The sequence below is a fragment of the Lissotriton helveticus genome, chromosome 1_1 (assembly GCF_964261635.1).
Source record: "Lissotriton helveticus chromosome 1_1, aLisHel1.1, whole genome shotgun sequence".
In the NCBI taxonomy this organism is placed as follows: domain Eukaryota; kingdom Metazoa; phylum Chordata; class Amphibia; order Caudata; family Salamandridae; genus Lissotriton; species Lissotriton helveticus.
This window is the reverse complement of record NC_136057.1, coordinates 1680436672-1680460698: the sequence shown is the minus strand read 5'-3', so window position 1 is coordinate 1680460698 and position 24027 is coordinate 1680436672. Positions and strand designations below refer to the sequence as shown.

The 24027-nt window shown below is 49.2% G+C and overlaps 1 protein-coding gene across 1 annotated transcript in view; it reads left to right on the top strand.

Moving 5' to 3' along the window:
* PIP4K2C (phosphatidylinositol-5-phosphate 4-kinase type 2 gamma) overlaps window positions 1–24027 on the top strand; it is a 400711-nt gene that overhangs the window by 315327 nt on the left and 61357 nt on the right. Inside the window, exon 9 of the mRNA XM_078688969.1 lies at window positions 22938–23041. Coding sequence (XP_078545095.1) covers window positions 22938–23041 — 104 coding nt within the window. The remainder of the gene's footprint in view (window positions 1–22937; window positions 23042–24027) is intronic.

Genomic DNA, 24027 nt, shown 5'->3' with positions numbered 1-24027 from the left:
TAAAACACAGTTTAAATGGTTTGCTGAGTGTTCTCTTTTAGAGTCTGAGATTGTTAAATGCAGAGGAGTAGAAGGCCTGCAGTGCCTGAAGCATCACTACTAGAGGCTAAATAAAGTGTGTAAAGAGTGCCTCCTGCTATGAAATTGTTCACCAGAAGTTGCTGCCGCCTCAAGTGAATTAGAGGCGCTGTAGCTGTTGGGTTTATGGCCATACTAAGAGGACACAGTCGAAAGAAAAGGCATTAGTGCCCCCCCCAAAAAAGGGGGTTGTCTAATTAGCCATATGGTCCCTGAATAATTCTAGCAACCCTGGTCCTCAACCACCTTCTTCTGTGGTGCTAGCATCTAACTCGGCACCAAGTACATGTACACTTTTGTCGTGATCGGTCCTCCTCATTTGGGTTCCGACATGGGTTCAGATGGTTGCACAACTTGTTGGACTCTCAATGAGGTGTTACCCCGAACCCTGTCTCCCACTGCAGGCCTCCTTTTCAGAGTCATAATGACCCTTGTTAAATTTGCACAGACGAAGACATGGGCTCTGAATTGGGTGGTCGTTCTTTTTGCAATATATTGGACGGCGGACTTGCGCAGCATCAGTTACACACAGAATCATCAAGAATGTTTGACGTGTCCTCAATTACCAAAAGACCTGGATCACTATTTATTTTAAAAGATGCATATTCAAATCTACTAATGGGGTTCAAGGAAATCTAGTTCATCGCTTACCTAACAGAGCTTTGCATCTGCAATTCAACATGCAAATGAAATAAATTAGCTTTTTTTCCTTCACCCAAAAGACTCAAAGGCCCTGATGCACTGCTATGAAAAGCAAAGGACCAACAGTGCGTCATCTGCTACTCCCACACCACACCAGCCTCCAAACAAATGTCTTCCTCTTATATACCATGGGCAAACATTATTACTCTCAATAGGCAAAAGAAAAGACTTCGTTTTTACCATGATTTTGAAGCAATTCTCTAATTTGCAAGCAATTGTGGCGAGCTAGACTTGTGAGTAAATCTCAAGTTTTTCAAAGGTGCTCTCTAACCAGGCAAAAAAGAGTTTGATCAGATGTTGCATGAACTAGCATACCAAATGTTAAATACCACCCATGACTGCGCTGAAAATGCGCCCAAATGTGAGGGGTTAAGCTTTATCCCACATGTCAAGAGTGGTAAACACTTCTTTCACTTCTGAAAGTGCAGGACTGAATGGAGAATCTCTTTTGGTAGAAATGTACTTTTTGGCCTCTCGTCTAAGAGTGTTCTCACTTAGCCTAAAAGGGACGTCTGTGATGTTATCACACCCCCACTTTTTTTTTCTTTCCTTCTGTATGGTTCTCATCAGACAACACTTGGCCGTTCGAGGTAGCAGGTTCTCTGGTCTTATTTAAAATTACAGCAGACAAAGTTATCTGCATAAAGGAAAGTATACTGCTAAATGTCAGTCCAAAGGTTTCTATGTGATGAAACGCAGCAGTTCCAAAATAATTTTTAAAAAGTTGTCTTGTATTACAATTCTGACAGTGTTCCATCTACTGGCCAGTCAACACTTAGCTCTAGTGTTTGGGGATGGTGAAACTTATTTTGTACATTTGAGAAATACAAGACCTCTCAGAGGACCCCTTATTAAGTAGTTATCTAGGTATTTAGATTGCTAGTTCTGGATCCTTCTCTCCTCTTTCTTTGTCTCCAGCTCTCACTTTGTCTGTAAAAAGCTGACATCATTTTTTTCTTTCGCATCATCAGCGCAGATCTGGAGAGAACTACCCCAGCACATATTTTGGACTAATTTTTTTTGCTTTTGATGAACCCTTTTCAGCTTTTACTCAGTGTGCAAATCGGGATGTATCCTAAAAAATACTGGAGGTTTAAACCCTGTGGTTTCTGTGACAGGCAACTGTCTGTGACAGGCCCTCTTCCCCCAACCCCCCCAACCTAGTTTGACAATGGTGCCTAGAGCCGGGCCACAACTCCAAGGCCTGCCCTAACTGTCGAACCATGAACCCTAAGCCGGTTGCCCAGTGCCAGTCGGCTCCATGACGTTTCAGGTCCTAGTTGCAAAAGGTCCCGGGCTCACTCGTGGAGCCGTCCTGGCATTTGTCAGCGCACGGTAAGTCGCATAAGAAATCCCCAAAAATGTAAGAAGTCTAATCACTCTTCAACTTAGCCGCGCCACTCCGAGTTTTGAAACGAGGTACTGGAAAAAACACAACAGATCTAGGCCCCACTCCCACTCATCAACTGCAGAGTCTGAGTCTGGTTCCTCTCTGCGGCTCTGAGAATTTTGAAGAGCCGTAGCAACCCCCACCCACTTTAAGGAGTTTTATGAGGCCATGCACCTCATATGTGGGTGGGCCAAACCCTCTTAAGCTCCTTTAGGCCCCAAAGTATCACCAGGTGCCCCAACTTAATTCCCGCTTGTAGGTTTGCTCTTGCACCACTCTAGCATTTTGGATGCTTTCCTGGATTTGGATCGGCTCCAGTCACGAGGATGCAACCTTCCCGAGAACCTGTTTGTCATGCTGTTCATGGCTCTGCCAACCCCATTGTTCACTCCGACTCCGATATTAGGCTGGATCAGTCTCACCCAACGTTTACTCCGGTCGGGACACGACCCTCCGAGTCAGACACAGTGCCTGCTTTCACTGACAGACCCCGTAGGGAATACGATTTAGGCAGATCTGAGGATTTGTATGGCTATCCCAACCCCTTGGAAGAGCCCTAACATAACTGGTATGAGGAACTGACAGGTGCTAGTGTCCTAGACACCTCTCCAGACACTGGCCTAGCCTATCCTCCTCATGTGGCTACGAAAGAAGGGGCTTCATTTGCCATGGTGGTGAGGAGGGCGGCTGAGGTACTCCTCTTTACGCTTCCCTCTGTGGCAGTCAAGAAGAATGTCGTGACAGATCTGCTTCAATTAGAGATGCCTCCGCAGAACCTCTTCTTCCCTTTAATGAAGCCCTCACTGATGTCCTGCTCGGGGCATAGGCCAAGCCGTGCACAGGGGCTCCTATGCACAGGACGTTTGCCCGCCACCATCGCCCTACTCTTGGGGACCCAGCTTTGCTTAGTCAGCACTTTACCCCTGAGGGAGTGTTTCCCAGGCCTCTATAAACAAAGTCAACCTGGTGCATTGTCTACTACACCACCGGATAGGCAATCCAAGAGATTGGACACCTTTAGAAAAGGATTTTCTTATCCATCGGCCTTGCAATGAAGTCAGTAAACATTGTGTGCCTCTTGGACTGATATTCTCACACAGTTTGGGATTCGGTTGTGCAAGGGCTGCACATGGTCTTCAAGGAGGCACGAGCCATCATGCCCCAGGCTATTGCCACTGGCAGGGACACAGCAAAGTTCACTTAAGGCTGTGGACTGAACACAACAGATTGGCTAGGCAGAATAATTGCTTTGTTAGTGGTACTTTTTTCATAACACCTAGTTGCGATCTACTGGCTTTTCGGGGGATGTCCAGGCATTCCTTATGGGAATGACCTTCAATTGCCCTTGCCCTTGCCTTTTTGGCAATAAGGCTGATTCGGCTCTTGAGCGCTTTAAGGACAGCAGGGCCGCTGCCAGGGTCACTAGGACTCTACACAACCATGCGCCAGCCCCTCTCTCCTTTTGTCCCTTCTGTGGCTACAAACCACGTCCATTCCTACTCAGCCACCATGGCTAACCGGCTTCCTAGTCCTTTCGTGGCCACGGATGCCGATCCTTCAAACCTTGTGGGTCCCAAGGCCAGAGATCTCCCCACTCTGACACAACCCTGGAATCCGCAGCCTCCATACCCCTTTAGTAGGCCCGATACCATCATAGGCAAACGGTCAGTGGCAGGATCGAGCACCACCTCCCCCGATGGTAGGTGCTTCAAATTGTGCAGTGGGGCTACAGCCATACATTCATAGAAACCCCACCTCCTATGCCACCATCGTCAGACCTACTGATGGAGGACTATCTCTCCATTCTGTGTCAGGAAGTGCAGGCTCTTTTGGCCAAAGGAACAGTTGAGAGGGTACCAACATCAGAAGTAGGCTGTGGTTGCTATTCCTTCTACTTTCTAGTGCCGAAAAAGAAAGGAGGCGTCAACCCTACAAATGAGCCTCCAATGTAGATAGGTAAAGTACTTGTGAGTATCAGCATGTGTCCGCGAAAGCCCTGTCTGGCATGTCCGACACCTGGAGGGAATCTGACAGATTTCCTTGGTGCTGAGCCCACTGAGACTTCAGATTCCACCACAAAGCCCACTGGAGGCCCAGGCTGCAACATCAGGATCATAGCCAAATACTTTGGACTTGTTTATGGTGACGGAGGGCTCTGAAAATCACCATGTCTGGGATGACTCCAATGAAGGCGAGCCACCGTGAAGGCATGATTTCAGCATGTTCTTACCTTAAATGGGATAGGATTTTCTGCTCTAAGTCATTGACCTTACAACCGTGAGACCTTCTTTGGAGGCTACTTTATTGTTCCATTCTGAGCACGCTATGTAACAGTTACTGTATTTATCTCCTCTTACCCCTTTGTCATGCAATTGTTCTGTTTTGTTAATCTTATCTAATGCCACTATTACATTTATTACCTGCCTCCATCCTTTTGTAAAGCGCTCTGATATCCTTCGGGATCTTGTTTGCGCTATATAAAACTTTATACATAAATAAATACATAAATAAAATGACACCGGCACACACTCAACTACTTTCTGAAGAAGGAGAAATTCAAAATGATGAAGTTGGCTCAGGTCCCGTCTGTCCTGGAGACTGGTTGGCAGCGTTGGAAATGCAGGATGCTTTTTTCACATACCAGTCCTGCCAGCCCACAGACCTTACCTGCAATTCATGGTGGGCCACAAGCATTTTCCGTTCACCATGCTCCCCTTTGGCCTTACCAGCCCCCCCCCCTGGTGTTCACCAAGGTGATGGCGGTTGTCGCAACTCTGCGCAGATAAGGGGGGGTCAATTTTCCCCTATCTTGACTGGCTGCCGAAGGCGAGCTTGCTCCAGGCTTCGTCCCCCACCTCCAGCCGTGGCGGACGTTCTGCATTCTCTAGGATTTACTATTAATGTGCCAAAAAGTCACATCTGACTCCCTCTCAGATGCTCCCTTTATCTGAGCTGTTCTGGACACAGTGCAGTTTCAGGCCTTTCCTCCCGAGCAGCGAGTCCAGGATATTCAGTCTATGATTCTGATGTTTTAGCCTCTGTACTGGATTTCGGTGAGAATGACTCTGAGGATGCTGGTCCTCATGGCCTCCTGCATCTTGCTAGTAATGCATGCCAGCTGGCATATGCGGGCAATGCAGTGGGACCTGAAGTTCAGTGGGCGCAGCATCAGGGGAACCTCTCTGACATGATCCAGATCTTGGAGGGAACTGCACCAGACCTGCAGTGGTGACTGACAAACCATGATTGGGTCATGGGCAGACCCCTCTCCTTTCCCCCAACCAGATTTCACAGTAATGACAGATGTGTCACTCCTGGAATGGGCCGGATATTTGGGAGAAGTGGAGATCAGAGGCCTCTGGTCTCCAGCGGAATCCGGACTCCACATCAATTTGCTGTAGCTCCGAGCGATTCGTTTGACATTGAAAGCCTTTCGACCCTCCGTCAAAGGAAGGCTATTACAAGTGTTCACCGACAACACTACAGCCATTTGGTATTGCAACAAGCAGAACAGAGTGGGACAATGACCTTTTGTCAGGAGGCCCTGCTTCTCTGGACTTGGCTGGACCAGCAGGGTGTATCTCTGGTTCAACACCTGGCAGGTGTTGTGAACGCCAGGGCGGCTGAACTCAGTCGGCCGTGCCTAGCAGATCATGAGTGGCGTCTCCACCCGAAGGTGGCGCAAGGTGTCTTTCAACAGTGGGTAGAACCTTAGATCTGTTCACCTTCGCCGAGAACGCACAAGGTCAACAGTTTTGCACATTGAAGTTTCCAAGGTGGCTCTTGCTCGTAGACGCTTTTCATCTTGGGTGGAACTCGGGCCTCCTGTATTCCTTTATACCCATTCCACTCCTGTCAAGAGTTCTCAAGAATATGAGGAATGACTGGGATCAAATCACTCTTGTGGCTCTGGACTGGGCATGGAGAGTCTGGTATCCTGAGCTACTCCAACTGAGCATCATTCCTCTGATCAGGCTGCCCTTTTGTGTGGATCTAATGTTGCAGCAGCAGCATAGGGTCCTCCACTCGAACCGGTCAACTCTATGCCTATCTCACAATGGGTTGTCCTCTGCATCAAGATTTGCTATGCTCTGACAAAGAAGCAGCCTCCTAAAGACTTACAAGCTCATTCTACCAGAGCTAAGGTTGAAACCACAGCGTTGCAACGTGGTGTTCTAGTCCTGGACATTTGTCAGGCAGCAATGTATGCATCTCTGTACACATTTACCAAGCTTTACGATGGATTTAGGCCCAGATGTCTGTACTGGGGTATGACATTGTTCTGCATTCTGTCCATCAACTGTTGTTTTGCATTTGTCACCCCGAGTCGGATGGGTATGCTCAGAAGTGAGTCCCATGCTCTCCACACCACTGGAGTCAAGCTATCCTGGCTGAAGACGGCTGATAGCCAGAAACCGGTCCTAGGATGCTTGATTCTGGTCCAGAAAAGACATGGTTTGGCAGTTCGGGCTGGACTGTTCCCATGAGGCACAGGGTCAAGGCTGATTTGCATATGGCCATGTCTGAACTGGGGTGGTATGGAGTGCAAAAAAACGATGGATTTAGGCCCAGATCTCTGTACTGGGGTGAATGTATGACATTGTTCTGCATTCTGTCCATCAACTGTTGTTTTGCATTTGTTACCTCGAGTGGGATGGGTTTGCTCAGACGTGAGTCCCATGCTCTCCACACCACTGGAGTCAAGCTATCCTGGATGAAGACGGCTGATAGCCAGAAACTGGTCCTAGGATGCTTGATTCTGGTCCAGGAAAGACCTGGCTTGATAGTTCGGGCTGGACTGTTCCCATGAGGCACAGGGTCAAGGCTGATTTGCATATGGCCATGTCTAAACTGGAGTGGTGTGGAGTGCAAAAAAAACGGTGGATTTAGGCCCAGATCTCTGTACTGGGGTGAATGTATGACATTGTTCTGCATTCTGTCCATCAACTGTTGTTTTGCATTTGTTACCTCGAGTGGGATGGGTTTGCTCAGACGTGAGTCCCATGCTCTCCACACCACTGGAGTCAAGCTATCCTGGATGAAGACGGCTGATAGCCAGAAACCGGTCCTAGGATGCTTGATTCTGGTCCAGGAAAGACCTGGCTTGATAGTTCGGGCTGGACTGTTCCCATGAGGCACAGGGTCAAGGCTGATTTGCATATGGCCATGTCTGAACTGGGGTGGTGTGGAGTGCAAAAAAACGGTGGATTTAGGCCCAGATCTCTGTACTGGGGTGAATGTATGACATTGTTCTGCATTCTGTCCATCGACTGTTGTTTTACCTTCTAAACAGCCTTTTTAGTGGCAATTACATCTGCCAACAGGATGAGCGAATTGCAGACTTTGTCTTCCAAGCCTCGTTACCTGACAATTTTTCCTGACACGTTGGTGCTTGGCACTAGAGCCTCTTTCCTTCCGAAAGTGGTATCACCATTCATCATTCCATGTGGGGCAATCTGTCACCTTGCCCACTTGCTACGTTCCTTCCCACTCCTCTAAAGAAGAGGAGCAACTTCACGATCTGGATCCAGAAAGAGCATTGCTGTTCTGTGTTGACTGCACAAAAGAGTTCCGGGTGGACGACCAATTCTTCATGGGCTGTATGGGAGTGGAGAAAGGCTGTGTACTGCAGAAGAGGACTATCTCACAATGGGTTGTCCTCTGCATCAAGATTTGCTATGCTCTGACAAAGAAGCAGCCTCCTAAAGACTTACAAGCTCATTCTACCAGAGCTAAGGCTGAAACCACAGCGTTGCAACGTGGTGTTCTAGACCTGGACATTTGTCCGGCAGCAATGTATGCATCTCTGTACACATTTACCAAGCTTTACTGCCTCGACAGTCAAGTCCGCAGGGACGCCTCTTCGACCGGTCTGCCCTGCTGGATTTTCTGGTCTAAACTTTTTCACAGTCCCTCCACCGGGGATGGTATTTCTTGGGTATCTATTCAAAGGTAAGGGATCTGCAGCTAGATGTCTCTATTAGAAAAAAAAGTTACTTACCTTCGGTAACGCCTTATCTGGTTGAGACATGATCTAGCCGCAGATTCCTTGCCAACCCACCCATCCTTTCATCACTGCGGACAGGTTTCTAGATGTTAAAACACACCAATATCAGGCACTTCATTGCTCACCGCTTCTTCCGTGAAAAGTCATAAAGTATTTATTTATTATTTATTTTAGCGTTTTATAGAGCGCGAACTTGACCCGTTAGGGTATCAGAGCGCTTTACAGAGTCACAAAGTAAACAATAGGAAGGATAACACAAGAGTACTGTAAAATAGGGGAGGAGGGGGTGCTGGGAGAAAGAGGGAAAAGCATTATACAGGATAGTCAATATTACAATTGTCAAGGACGGATTCCAATTTCTTGGTGGGGCGAGGTCACAGGATGGAGGCAGTAGTCTTTGGGGTGGTAGTGGAACGGGATTAGTCAAGGAATTTACCCATAAGGAAGGATTTGGCCTCCTTTTTGAAGCATGTCCGAGAGGGGATTCTTCTGATGGCGGGTGGGAAGGAGTTCCATATTCTTGGTGCAGCCCCAGCGAAAGCTCGATTGTAGGGTTTTTTTTCCGAAAGCGAGCAGGCTGGAGTAGGAGGGCACTGGCCGATCGTGATTTTCTGCTTCCACCGGATATCACAAGTTTCTGTGCAAAATACGCAGGGGAGTTTGAGTGTAGGGCCTTGTGCCTGATGCATGCCAACTTGAGATGGATCCTAGCCTCGAGTGGGAGCCAGTTCAATGATTTCAGATGAGGGGTGATGTAATCAAATTTCCTTGTGCCGGTAAGTAGTCTGGCAGCTGCGTTGAGGCAGGCTTTTAAAGTTGGGTAAACCAGAAAGGGTGGAGCAGCCATATTCCAGCCTAGAAATAACTAGGGATTGGACTGCAAGTTTTAGGTCGGGAGCATCAAGGAATGGTTTCAATTTCCAAAGGTAGCTCAAGTGGAATCTGGCGGACTTGGCCATTGAGTTGATGTGGTCTCGCATGTTTAGGTTATAGTCCAAGGTGATACCCAGAGATTTGGCCGAGTCCACAATGGTCGGGGGGCAATTTAAGGCTGTGATCGCTGTGATCATGTCTGGATCTCCGAGTTGCTTTTAGGAGGGGAAATTAGGAGGAACTCAGTTTTAGTTGGTTGGAGGAGAGCCATTGGACGGTCAGCTTCAGGGCCTCGTTCAGGTTGAGGATTTCTTCAAGAGAAGAGATTTTTATGTAGATCGGAGTGTCATCTGTGTACATATGGTAGGAGATATTTGCAATGCGAAGGACCTCGGCAAGGGGTTCTAAATAGAGGTTGAAAAGGGTGGGGGACAACGTTGATCCTTGAGGGACTCCCACCGTGACCAAGGAGGGAGCGGACAGGTTGCCGTTGATAAGGAATCTCTGAGATCGGTTTTGGAGGTAGGAACTAAACCAGTCAAGGACAGTGCCATCTAATCCCATCCTAAGTTTGAGGCGTTCGAGTAACATCTCATGGTTGACCTTGTCGAAGGCCGAGGATAGATCTAGGAGGATTAAGAGACAGGTTTTGTCTTGGTCAAGGGCTTGTAGGGCTTCATCGACAATGTGGAGCATGGTGGTTTCAGTGCTGTGTCCGGTCAGAAACCAGATTGCCAGTCATCGAGTAGATGGAAGTTGTTGATGTGGTGGCTTAACTGCAGTTGCACACACTTCTCCAGCACTATAGCCAAGAGAGGAATGTTGGAGATTGGTCTGAAGTTGTCTGGGGAGGCTGGGTCCAGCGACGGCTTTTTCAGAATGGGGAGGACTTGGCCCGCTTTTAGAGAGTCCGGGATTGAACCTTGCTGGAGAGAGGCATTGATTATCGTAGTCCAGCTGGGAATAATAGATTGGGCAGCAGTCGCAGCTTGCTGAGGTGGTGCCTATGTAGGTGATTCAGACTTCACTACGGCGCAGATGCCATTGATGACGTCACACGAAGCTGACAGATTCTGGCACGCAGGGGTATTGCTCAAAGAAAAATCTTTCGGATTCAGTCTGATACCTGGGTAATTCAAAGGTAAGGAATTTACGGCTAGATTATGCCTGCAGCAGATAAGGTGTTACCGAAGGTAAGTAACTTGTTCTTCAAAAGGTAAGGAATCTGTGGCTAGAAGTCTTTCAGATTCAAAAGTAACTTAACTTCGGTAATGCCTCATCTGGTACAGACTCGCTCTAGCTGCAGATTCCTTACCGACCCACCCATCCTTCCCACTCTGCAAACTGAGTTTTAGAGACAACTCTGTTCCCCTTTCAGTGCCCTAGTTTTCCACACCAGTGACCAATGCTTTTTGTGACTCTGTGCTTCTGGTGTGAAAAGTTGCGAAAAGAATCGGACGCCAGCGCGCTTGTGTGGCAACTACATAGGCCCCACGCACCCCACGTGCAACTGTGAATGGGCAGAGGAGACTTTGGGCATCAAAGTGTCAATGTGGTAAAAGTTGCACACTACAGCAATCTTAATTAATTTTCAACTTTGACATCAAGTTGGGTTTAGTGTAACGAGTTGCTCGATACCTTACAGTGTCAACTTTGGTAGGCCTAGTCAGAAGTTAGCAAGCTGGTTGTGCTACTAGCGTTTTTCAGAGTAAAAATTACAATTGCGGGTTCCACTTTCTAATATACTACACCTTGCCTTAGGGCTCAATAGTCTTGTCTTGGGGGGTGACTTAAATATATTAAAAAGAGAGTAGTGGGCTTTGACATTGTTTTGAATGGCAAAGTCGAGTTGGAAGTTTAAAACGACCCAGTATATAGTGGCAGAATAGGAGCCATGTTGGGTGTAGGCAAATCAAACACACACATTTTAAGGTCAGGGTACAAGCACTGAGGTTTGGTTAGCAGACATCAGTGCACTCTGAGTCAAACAAGCATTTACAATCCATTAGGTCTCACAATTGCAAGATTTTGAGCGATTGGCATTGTAAATGGCAATGCCTTTTATAATAATAACAACTGGCCATGTCATTTACAATAACAATAGATCAAACTTCGCCAAAAGCGAGATCTGTTGTATTGTAGAGCGCAGTGTCCATTAAGCGGCGCCACGCTCACCATTAAAGTAAATACTTTTTTTTTTTTTTAAACAGCGCAGTGTCCCTGAAGCAGGCACTTTGCTCACTAGTAATGTTTTTTTCAAAATATGAAACCAAGCACAGTGTCCCTAAAGCGGGCGACACGCTCAGCATGCAAGTTTATTAAGAAAGCGCGATATCTCTGAAGCGGACGCCGCGTTCTTCAAAGTAATTTTTTTTTTAAGTGTCGCTATTGTACTGTGGATGTAGGGGGCAAGCACTTTTAAAGTAAGAGCGGCATAGCGCTCAATACGAAAGCTGCCGCCATAGTCCTAGTCCTGTGTGGGCATGCTGCAAATACAACAGAAATCAGCCGCCAATGATTGGCCCCATTACTCAGCAATAAACTAAATAGTGCTCACCTCCTTAAAACACACACCGTGTAACAAACCAAGTAAAAGGGCCAGTCGCCATGAGCGGTTACAGATGAAGACAAGGTGGTACTAAGGAATGACTAACAAGCCTATTTATGAATCAGAAGCCAGCATTTACTAAGGACAATGACACAAGCCAATGAAAAATATGGACGGAGAGTGGACAGGGCTTCAAATGCATACTTCAATACAGCATGCCTCGCAGAGCAGAACTTGCACGCTGACTCTAGGCTCGACCTAAAAAACTGCAGCGTTGTTCCAAAACTGGGGTGACCATACAAGAAGAATCATTTCCTTATAACCGTAGAAAGAGATTTGCTATGCTTGTTATACATGTGATTGAAGAATCACGATATCCCAAAAAAGCTTTCATAATTTCTTGCTCTTCATTTAAGAATAATCTTTGTCCTTTCAGCGAGGCTGCATCATATAAGCTTTCAAGACTGGTGTTTAATCGATGTGTGTTATTTTCATAATGTCTGGCCCTTATGAATTGTATGATGGTTTGATGTGAAGTATCTACTTATTGCTTTGTTTTTGCCAAATGGAACAATTTCTTAAATGTTATTTGAAAGTTTACTGTCTGCAGTAAGCTCGCATTATTTGCCTGTTCTTCCCGATAGCAATAATTGGGACATTTTCATTAAGCTATAACAGATAACCAAGTTACAGGTAGGCGACTTTGCCTTCTTTAAGAAATCGACAGAAATGCAATGATTGGTTTGGAAGTACAACATGCTCTTTTCAGTTTGCTGCTTTATGTTCATAATGCAGTTCTTAAGTGTTTCAAGCTCCTTTTGAAGCATAGATTGGCCAAATTAGGTGAAATAAAATGTCACCTTGTTCATTGCTTGAAATGTTTTTGTTGTTTTAAATAACTGAAACCTCCTCTTGTTCAATTTCAGTCTCAAATTATCTGCTGGTAGTGATAACTTCAGTTAGGCAGAGACATAATTTTAAGTTGTAACCATAATAACTAAGGACTTCACTAAGAGTTAGCGGAGTAATATCCCAGGTGGGATACCATTCTACCTGATCATGGCTGTCCCGGTGTTTAAAACGTCAGGCTGATTTTACCTGACAATAAATCTGGCCGGTAAAATAGTGGGTTTTTTCAACCAGATTTTATTGATGTTCAAAGACATATACAATACACACATACAGTGTTCACCGGTCACCTCCCTTCCCACATTTGTTACACATACTTTACATAAACATTTCTCTCTTGAATGCTTAACTTAACATTCCCGCTTAACAGAACATCCCCCTCCCCTCCTCCCTTGAGTGGCGTATGGCAGATATTCATAATCCGTGCGTGGTATTAGGTTCGCGTGGGTCGTGCTTCCGGTTTCAGCGCGTGCCAGAGTGCTGGACAGTGCCCTATTCGATGTTCCACTCAGCTGCTCCCTTGGTCTAGTGCTGCTGGTTGTGGGGTGCTTGCACCACTATCACTGTCCTGCTCTCTAGTTATCGGCTCATTGCTCCCGCCCATTTCTCAAGTTCTTTTTTTCCAGGAGGTAATCCCGGCGCCTTCCAGTTTCTGGCTATTTCTCTTTTAGCCAGCACATAGGCCAGGTCATGGAACTTCCCAGTTGTCCTATTTTTGGCCGTGTGGGGGAATCACCCTAGAAGGAAGTGCTCTCGGGTATGTGAGAGTTCCTTATCAATGAGTTTGCCTACTACTTGTCTTACTTCCTCCCAGAAGGGTTGAAGTGTGGGGCAATTCCAGAACATGTGACTATGTGTGCCTCCTTCTCTCCACATAGTGGACATGCTGCCGTGTCCGTGCCGAAGTATCTCCTGATTCGGGACGTGTGAGGTACGCCCTATGCAAGATGTAAAAATCAATTAATTTAAACCGCGCATTTCTGGATCCCTTTCGGGGTTTGCTCTAGGATCCTATCCCACTCCACCTTTGGTATCTGTTTACCCAAGTCTTCCTCCCATTGTAATCGCAAGCGCTCTAGCTGCTGTTGCATGTCTTGTTTCATGGCCTTGTAGAGGCATGACACTGTTTTAATCCTCCCTGCAGACAGCGCCACATATCTGCACACTGCTAGTGTCCGAGGCTCTGTACCTCCCACTTCCAAGTGCTGTCCAATCCCTCTAGTAAGGAACCCATGCTTCAAGAAGTGATCTTCCGGCAAGTCATACACAGCTCGTAGCTCGTCAAATGGTAGCAGTGCAGAGTCTAGGTACAGGTCCCCCATCACTTTCAGTCCTGCCTCCAGCTAGTCCCCTAGCCCTGCTCAGTGCTTTCCCTGTGGTAGATAGCGCAGCAGCGTGATGGGTATATCCGGAGAATAGAGGGTCTTGATGCCTACTCATCTGAAGTATCTAGCCTGACAGCTCATCACCACCCTGGTCTCCATTGTGTCTTCGGATGTATTCCACTGCACTCGAAGTAGTATCTTCGCAAGGGTTGCAGTGTCCAGTGCAGCCAAGCTCTGCTCTCGTCCCGGGTCTCGATCTGCCGCCAGCCATTAAATCAGCCAGTACAGCTGAGCAGCTATGTAATAGCCCTCAAAGTCAGGGACCGCCAAGCTCCCCTCTGCTGTATAGCGCCGTTGGGAGGTCAGTGCTACTCTCCTACATCCAACCCCCCCAGAGGAACGACGTGATTGCTGAATCAAGATTTGAATGTGGCCCGTGGGAGCCACACTGGGAGGGCCCCAAAAAAGGACAGTATGTATGGAAGTGCTATCATCTTCAGAACAGCTACCCACCCAGCTACAGACATCGGCAGCTTCCCCAGAAGTCCATTGCAGACTTCACTGATCTGATTGCTCTGCCCACATTGCCTTCTAGTAAATTTGCCGGCCCATGGTATATTTTGATTCCAAGGTACTGCAGACAGCTAGTCTCCCATTTCAGGTGTTCCAGTTCAGGCGGCGGGGGTGTTGGGTGCAAAAGGGTATAAACTGGATTTTTGCCAATTGACTTTGAGGCCCAAATCAGAACCAAATCGGGCTAGCATGTTTCTCGCTCTTCTCAGGTCACCTGCTGTGTTTTAGAGGAATAGCAAGAGGTCATCCGCATATAAAGCTATAAAATGCTGCTATAAAATGCTGCTCTGTATCTGTCCTCAGGCCCCTAAAATCCTGTCCACTCTGGGCCCTACACGCCAGCTGCTCCATAGCTAGTGCAAATAGGAGTGGGGAGAGGTGGCATCCCTGGCTCATGCCTCTCGCCACCTTCTGCGTGGGTGAAATGGTCCTACCCATATGCACCCCGGCCATAGGGGACGCATACCGTAGCCGTAACCAATCTAGAAAACCTCCCCCCAAACCCATCTTAGTAAGGACGTCATAAAGATGGTGCCACTCAATGCTGTCAAAGGCCTTCTCAATGTCTACTGCAAACACTGCTGCTTCTCTCTTATCGTACCCATCAGAGCCCATAATAGTAATGAGTTGCCTAATGTTTATGGCTGCATTCCGCCCTGGGATGAACGCCTGCCTGGTCTGCATGGACCAGACCTGGCATGTGAGGGAGAAGGCGCATCACAAGGATTTTTCGTAGGATTTTTTAATCCATGTTCAACATGGATAGAGGCCTGTATGCCGTATAATTGTGCGTTTTTTCCCCAGGTTTGAGCACTGGTACATTAAGGGCCTCTCTAACACTCTCCGGCAATATGCCCGCTTCTCACATTGTAACCAGTCGGGGTGCCAACTCTTCCAAGTAGGTTACGTAGAACTAAGCCGGTAGGCCATCTGTACCCGGGGTCTTATTCCTACCCATACTCCCGATGGCGACTTGCACCTCTCATTGTGTGATATCCATGCCCAACTCCTCCACCTCCTCTGGAGTTAGTCACGCCATTCACAGATCTGCAAGGTATTCCCGTGCGTCTGCGGAACAGTCTACTCACGAGTTCCTGTAAAGTATCGCTTAGTAGCGGGCAAAGGTTTTATTAATCGTTGTCTGTGTGTTAGACCTGGCATCCTTGGCGTGGTTTCCCCCTATCTTTTTGCCTCTACCTCCTGTATTTTTGATGCTGTGCTAGATTTCGTTTTTGCTGGTTTAGATGCTTTGGACACTCTGCCACTGCTGATCAGTGTCAGAGTGTAAGTGCTCCCCGTGTAAATTGTTATTGTGATTGGATACACATGATTGGCATATTTGTATCACCAAGAAGTCCCTAGTAAAGTGCACTTGGTGTGCCAGGGCTGGTGATGACAAATGCTACTAGTGGGCCTGCAGCACTGATTGTGGCAGCCACATGAGTAGCCCTAAAATGGTGTCTCAGGCCTGCCACCGCAGTGCCTATGTGCAGTCTGTGAACTGCCATGTCCTCCTGGTCAGTGTCCCCACTGACCAGGCCTAACCCTTCCCTTTCTGTGCACATTGGTCACCCCTATGGAAGGCCCAGGGTACCCCCCCCTGGGCAGGGTGCAGTGTATGTGAAAGGTAGAGCATGTACTAGTGCAGGTGACATGCTCTGGTAGTGAATGGCAGCCATCTTCATTTTTCACTATTGTAAGGCTACCCTTCCCATAGACTATCATGGGGAATGCTGGCTGCAGTGGCTACCAGCATATCTTCCCATTGGAGCAAGGTAGGACATAAAAGTCTGGTATCCCTGAACTCAGAAGTTAATAACATATTTTAGGAAAGGTGGTTTTTAACTCCTGTGTTTGAGAACAGCACTTTTAGAAAGTTGCTGTTCTCTTTTCTGACCTTTCTGTGTGCCTTGACCTGTTTGTGAATTGACTGTCTGGTTTGAGAGTGACAGGGGCTGGGGAGCCCCCAGGAGGCTGGCTGAGTCAGCCCTAGGCTGAATGACTGCATCTGCATCTTGAGTGGTGGGAGGGGATAGCACCTGGGCCTGAATATGGCTGTGCCTGCCTTTCACAATGCTGGCTCCACCTCCTGCTGGGTGGCTGACGACCCTGCCCCTCACTCTGAAAGGAAATGAGAAGCCAGGAAAACAAAGTGCTCAAGGAACACCCAGAACTGGCTCCGAGCCCTCCTGCACAAAGGGAACAAAGACTTTTAGGGGAATAAGTACAGGACCCCTGACTACAGAAAATTAGATCATCCTGGAATCAAGAAGGAACCTCTGCCAAGGAGAAAGCTGAAACTGAAGAAGGAAGACTGTCCTGCTGTTGCTCTGCTCGACTGACCTGCTGTTGCTTTGCTGCCAAGGAGAGAGTAAGGACTTTGCTTTGTGCTGTATCCCCTGTCTTGAAGAAATCTCCAAGGGCCTGAGAAGAGCTGGCTCCCTGTTCTTAAGTCCCAGGAACAAAAGGACTTCACCCCCAGCTTCCCTGAACTCTACTGAGAGAGGTCTGTCCTTCCTGGAGTGAGTGGCCCATGTGTGGTGCCTCTGGAAGTTGTACCTGTGTTGGGGAGCTGGAAACCAAGCTTTTAAAGACATTCTGCAAGTTTTGTCTCATCGCTCGCTTGAGGAGCGCATCCCCGACAGTGTGAGGAAATTCCCACCGCTACGAAGGTCGAGATCGTCGCAGCGCCTGTTGCAGCTGCCAGAGCCGTCGCACCCTTCGTTTGCGGAACGCACCAGACCGGTGCGGAAAGATTACCATTGCTGCGAGTCGTCGCAGAGCCTATCGTCGCTGGGTGAGATCGCTGCACCGCTTGCCTCCGGACCGCATCACGTCGCTGCGAGTGTCATCGCAGAAGCCATCGCATCGAGGAGCTGCTAGAGAGAGAGATCACCGCTGGTCCGCGCATCGTCGCCCCGGAGATCGTCGCAACTCCAAAGATCATCGCATCGTGCCTTTGCAAGAGAACTTCCTACGAAACCTACGCACCGGAATCCATACAAGTCCGCCTTCCTCCCCATACAGACCGGATTTGTCGCAACACGCCCGCTGCTGCAGCGGGGTTGTCGCATCGCCTCCCCAGGTTCTCAGGAGCAACACATCGCTTGTTTTCCACCGTACCAGCTTCTGCTTTGCAACTTTGTCGCATTTAAAAGGTACTGTTGGCTAAACGTGACGCAACTGTGAAGTTTTCATGCAACTGTGGATTATTTTTATCACAACTTTGAGACCTGTTTCGCAACCATATTCTTGAACTGTGTATGTTGGATTTTTGTCGTTTTGGTCTTGTGTAGTTTAGATTAAATACCTTTATTTTTCTAAACTATTGTGGAGTCAGTTTGTGGTGTTTTCACAGTGTTACTGTGAGTGTTGGTACAACTACTTTACACATTGCTTTTGGATCAGCCTGACTGCTTGTACCAAGCTACCAAGGGGGTGAGCAGAGGTTATCTAAAGAGTGTTTCCTCCTTAACCTGACTAGAAGCAAGGATCCCTATTTGGACAGTGGTATCTACCTCTGCCAACTAGAGACCCCCCAGTTCTAACACTGTGAATAGTGCCTGACACCCTCCTCGTCCTCAATTTCGACTAGGGGTGAACTCCTACTCACCGGGTTCACTAACCATTCTAGGAGTGACCCCGATTTGTCTCGCTCAGCATGAGTGCGCTCCAAATATTTTTTTATAGTCCAAACATCTAAGCCTTTCTGTATGTATTGCTACTTCCTCCTTGGCTTCTAGCAGTGCCTGCTGCAGTTCCGGGTGCCCGGGTCTTCTGAGTTTTTGCCCTCTAAGAGCCGCCTCTGCCCCTGCTACTTCCTCCAGGAGGACACGCCTGATCCCGTAGTACACGTTATACCCTGGCTCCTAAGGACCACTTTGAAGGCGTCCCACTCCGCATTCGTCGAGGTGGCCGTCCCCTCATTGGCCATAAAGTAGTGCGCTATTTCCCCCCTGATCTCTTTCCGGAAGACCTGATCCTCTAGGGTGTCTGGGCGGAGTCGCCATGTAGGGATCACTGACAGGGCTGTCCCCACTTTAGAGACCGGATGAGTGGCTTGTGGTCGGATATCGTTCATACTAGGTATTCCGCGGACGTGACATGAAGCTGCGTATTTGCAGAGCTTAGGAGGACCTTGCACTCTCAAGATAGAGACTACTCCTACTTTTCAGCCATTCATGAAGTGCATGCCGGCATGCACTTCATGAATGGCTGAAAAGTAGGAGTAGTCTCCATCTTGAGAGTGCAAGATCCTCCAGGCAACTATCAGTCCCCAGCTCTGTCTCCAGGTAGCGAAAGCACGTGAGGCATGCGCTGCTTGAGAATTTCTGATCGGTCTAGGTGCTTATCTTCCACACTGTTAAAGTCGCCCCCTAGCAGGGTAGTGCCCGTCAGGTAGTGTGGTAAGCAGTGGCTCAGCTTTGCGAAAAAGGCTGGCTGGTCCACGTTAGGGGTGTAGAAGTTAATTATGTTTATTTCCCGACCCTCTAGTCGCCCCTTCATGGCTACATAGCGTCCCTCCGGGTCTACTATAGAATCTGTCAATTGGAATGGATCCCCCGCTTGGATCCATATTAACACCCACGTGCGAATGCCGAGCAGCTAGTGTAAAAAAGCTGGCCCCTCCATCGCCGCTGCAAAGCTTGCCCTTCTTTCTGCGTTAGGTGCGTCTCCTGCAGCAGGGCTACCTGGGCTCCCTGGGCTCCCTGACGCCGGATATAGGAGTGGACTAAGTGGCGTTTCGTCATTGTGTGCATATCCCTGATGTTCCATGTCATGCATTTATACATTTGCTTGTCAGCCATTAGGGTATGTATTTAGGCTCTGACGGCCTCCCTCCGCCGCCTTTGTCGACTGACTTCGCTCCCCACACCATCCTGCTTAAACATTTCCTCCAACTCCTATTCCCCAGGAGAGGCAGAAAAACATCCCCCAACCAAACCACAATTATAAAGTCCGCAAGTGACTGCTTGCAGTTTGGTCAGTCAATTGCAAGGGGGTAGGCTGCGCATTTGCCACTCTCCCAGTCTCTGCAGCCGCCTCTCAATTCCATTGTCCCCTCAGGACCCCCATCTACAGTCCCTGTACCTCACTGCTGGGCCAGGCGCTTCCCGTTCCACTCCAGACTTGCACCGGAGGGGCCTCACCTCTCCCCAGCTAGGCAATGTCGTCCGCCGTCTGCTGTGTGACATCCGGGAGCACCACGCTCGATGCCTCGGATTCACTGGATCCGTGTTCCAAGCCTGAGTCTGCTGCTGTCTCGCTGCCCTCACGGGGGACGAGATCTCTCTCCTTGCCGCTGATCAGCGCCATCACCTGCATTGCACTCTGGCGTTCGAGCTGTGCCTCTTCCTTTGTCGGTGCTGAGTTCTCTCTCATGGTCCTCCAATCCCTAGAACGTCTCTCCTTCTCTTCTCCGGCTTTCGTAGAGGCGCCATCCCGTCATATTTCTCCAGCCAGTCCGCTTTCTCTTGTGAGGTCCTGAAGAACTCCATGCCCTGTCCTGTGATGACTCGTAGCGTGGCCGGGTATTGCGTCGCATATTTGTAGTTTAGTTGCCGCAGCCTCTACTTCACTTCTCAATAAGACCCTCTTTGCCGTTGAACCTCCTTGGAAAAATCTGGGAAGATTCTCACCACCGAGTTGTCCACCTCTATGTCTCCTTTGAGGCGTGCTTGGGTAAGGATATGGTCTCTATCTCTAAAATGTAGCAGATTCGCTATCACCACCCGTGGGGGTGCTCCAGGTATAGGTGGCTTCGCCGGGACTCGGTGTGCCCTCTCTTGGGTGAAGAAGTTAAATAGTCCGTCCGGGGCCACCTCCTCCTGCAGCCATCTCTCCAAGTAGGTTATCATACTGCGGCCCTATATTTTCTCCGGCAGGCCGATGATTCTGGTGTTGCTTCTCCGTGACCTGTTTTCGGCGTCTTCGGCTCAAGATTCCAATGTCTTCACTTTCGTCTAGAGCGTTTGAGAGTTGACCCTCTGTTGTCTTGGTGCGGTCCGCCAGTGCTTTGTGGTCTTCTTTGAGTAAGCCCAAATCCAGGCTCAGCTAGTCTATTTTGGTTTCCAGGCGCTCACTGAATGAGGTAATGGCTTGTAGTATATCCTGCAGTGTAGGGTCTCCGGTGGTTTCCGCCTGGGATTGGGCATTCCCCCTCTCCTATATCTGCTTGTCCGAAGGTGCTGCGTGCACTCGTAGGACACCTCTAGGGCAATTGTGTCCTTCGCCATCGCGGATTTCCCCGGTGGGCGCTCCAGGCTTCAAGCATGTCTTGTGTCTATGACTGTCGATCTTCCCGTCTGCTCAGGCGGGGGCCCGAAGCTGCTCTATGTTCAGGCCCTTTGTGCCAACTGCGAGGGCAGTTATCTGCGCTCAGTCCTCACCCCAGTGGTTCTGCTTTCACTCAACTGGGCCTTCACAGAAGTGCTAGTCGTGAGAAGGAGGACCCTCTCCTCCAACTTGTTCAGCAGGCGGGGTCGGGTATTCATGTTGCCTCCGTAACAGTAATGCTGGGTCCAGGGCAGGGAGTCCTCTCTCTCATTCGGGAGTATCTTGGGGGGGGGCGGGGGCGGCTGCCTTGCGACTCCCCGCAGGGGCGGGGTGCGGCTGCCCTGCGACTCCCCCCGTTACTCTTTGCTGGTACTCTGTCCAGTCCATCTCTGGGCCCAGCCACTGGCTGTTCCAAGGCAGTAAGGCCTATTCGCCTGGTTTAGACGTTCCCGCAGCCTTCAGGCGCTGCTCGCCGTGCGCCCCCCTGTGCGCGGGGAGAGGCCTCCTCAGGGCCACCGGCCGCTCGTGCCTTATGCCACAAGGGCCTAGGCTCAGCAGGCTTCTGATGTGTCAGAGCACAGGCCGCGTTCATTCCCCAATATCGGTCCCGTCTTCCAGCGTCCATTTGCCTGAAGAAGGAAGGCCTGTCCCTTCTGCTGCCGAGTTGTCTGGTACTGCCCCCGCTCCCCTCTCCATGGCGTAGCCTCTATCCTTTCACCCATGGCCGGCGCTAGGCATGGGCAGCGTGGGCGGCTGCACAGGGCCTCGGACTCAGCCCACCAGCATGGGGCCACGCACTGGTGATGCGTCCTGTTGTTTCCCTGGTGATCTATTTTTTTTTAAAAAGGTGTTGCCTGCAATTAAGGTCCTTCAGAGGGGCCCCCCTCCTCAGGCCTCTCAGGGATAGTGTCTGTCTGGAGGCATAGGGGAGGGAGACGCTCCCTCAATTGCAAGGAGACCATTCACAGACACTGTGGGGGTCCCATTGTCCAGCATTTTGGCACCCCCACAGTTTTAACTTTTAGACTACAATCAGTTCTCACACCTATCGGACTGAAGGTGTGAGAAATGCTTGTGGAGTAAAAGTTAAAACTGTGGGGGTGCAAAAATGCTGGACACTGGGCCCCCCACAGTGTCTCTGAATGGTCTCTTTGCAAGGGGCCACTTATCTAAATTAGAGGGGGCCTCGCACGTTGCCTTTTAGCCCAGGGCCTCGCAAATCCTTGGACCGGCCCTGCTTTCACCTCAGGGGGGCCCGCGGCCTGCCTGCCGTCTCTTGGCGGGTCGTCGTCACCACTACCCCAGTCCTCGGTCACCACCCGACTCGGCACTCGGGCTCGTCACGTGGGGCTCGGTTCAGTCTATGCCAGCTTCCACTCTGCCCTTCTGGGGTATCTACAGGAGGGACCTTGGGGCTCAGACCGGGTCCTGCAGTGCGGTGGTACAGGAGGGGGGACAGCCGCTATCAGCTGCGGCTCATTCCCAATTGCACTCCCGGCTCCGTCACTGCTCGTTGGGCGTCGATCCCAGTCGCTCGTCCGGCATTTCTCCTTCTGCGGAACACACCTCTCCCTTATGGAGCTGTGGGGTTGCACCGTGGGGGCCCTGGTCTCGCTCAGGGCGTCGGGATGGCTTCAGATGGCGGCTCGCAAGTTTGCTGCTCACTCCATCGGCTTCAAGCCACGCTCCCCTGGCCGGTTAAATAGTGTTCAGCTTTAGCTGCTGCAGCAGCCAAACATAGTTCCCCAGTCTTTGCTGACCTTTTTTTCTGGCAATGGTAAATCATGTAGTACTCCGTCCTGCCAGAATTATCCTAACCCTATAATTTCCCTTCTATCACTGACCCTCCCAACCCCTCTCCTTCCCTAGCCCTCTCCTTTCACCTCCACCCCACACAGATGTTGCAACACTCATCTATTACCTGCTCAGAGCAAGTAATAAATACGTGTTAAACCTCATGGAACAGGGAATACCGTTCAGAATTCCACACAGTAAGTCACTGTCTGCACCGTTATTCTGCAATCCGAGGGGTTCAACTCATAATAAGCTTAATTCCATGTGTAGATATTGGTCGGTAACAGAGATTCTGGCAATAGAAGATTCTGTCTGCATGGAATTTCACCTAAATTCTAATTAGGACTTAAGAAGTCTGTTTGAGATTATTGAAGGGGTATTGTTTGAAATAATCTGTCTAAACTGAGGCCATTTTGCCTAATCCATAGATATTATTCTTTTTCTTTCTTAATTTTTCTGCAGGTGCACCAATGAAGGAAATATATTTTATGGGGTTGATTGACATGCTGACACTGTATGACGCTAAAAAAAAGGCAGCTCACGCGGCAAAAACTGTGAAACATGGGGTAAATGAGTTAAATTACTTTTTTGCATTATAAAAAGCGTTTGAGGTGCTTCCTGCCCCCGTCCATATTGCTTTCATGCTAGAAATGGGATTCAGTTGTATTTTTGTGTTTAACTCCTTTATGGCCACTTTCATGTTTGTTCACTGATGTATTCAGTTTGGGTGACTTTTAGAAGTTGTCCAGCACGCCACTTCAATTGACATCCTAAACTTTAGCTGAAGGAATATATCAATGGCTGCTTCAGTTGGCCTTTCTGACTTCTAAAGCAGCCATTATTAAACACACCGTATTTGCAGTTTTGTAAGCTGAAGGCCAGGATAACCTGGAGGCAATTTTCTGCGCAGGTATAACACAAATTAATAATGTTAGATTGACGCCCCTTGTGGAACTCACTCCAGACCGAAAAAAAACAGCCCTACTTTGCTTTCCTTCAGAAAGGCACTAAAAACTTGCCTCTTCACTAACTATGGGGCCTATTAGGATAGCGGATGGACCAGCGTCTGTCCGCCACCCCCAAGGTGGAGGGACCGTCCGCAGGGGCAGCGGCGGTCCCTCCGGTGCAATTAGGATGTGACCGCCATCCTGGCGGTCACATCCCGTATATTTTACATTGCGGCGGGTGCTGCTTTAAGCATCACCCGCCCCAATGTAAAATATGCATGTGTAGCCTTGGCATGCACAACTTGGCAGACACTGCGTAGTGCCTGCCACCCTGTGCATGCCAAAGCAGGGGGGTACCATAGGTACCCCCCATGTGCACCCCCCAACACCCTGGGGGCTTGCAACGGGCCCCCAAACACCAAAGACCACATGCTTTTCCACGGCGGAAAAGCCGCAGCGGAAAAGCATGTTTTCTGCCCCATCCTAATATGGCTGGCGGTGTCCGATAGACACCGCCACCATATTAGAGCTTTTCCGCCACGGTCGGAAGGAGACCGCGGCGGAAAAGACCGTCCGCCGATGACCCCCCAGCCATCTTATTCTGG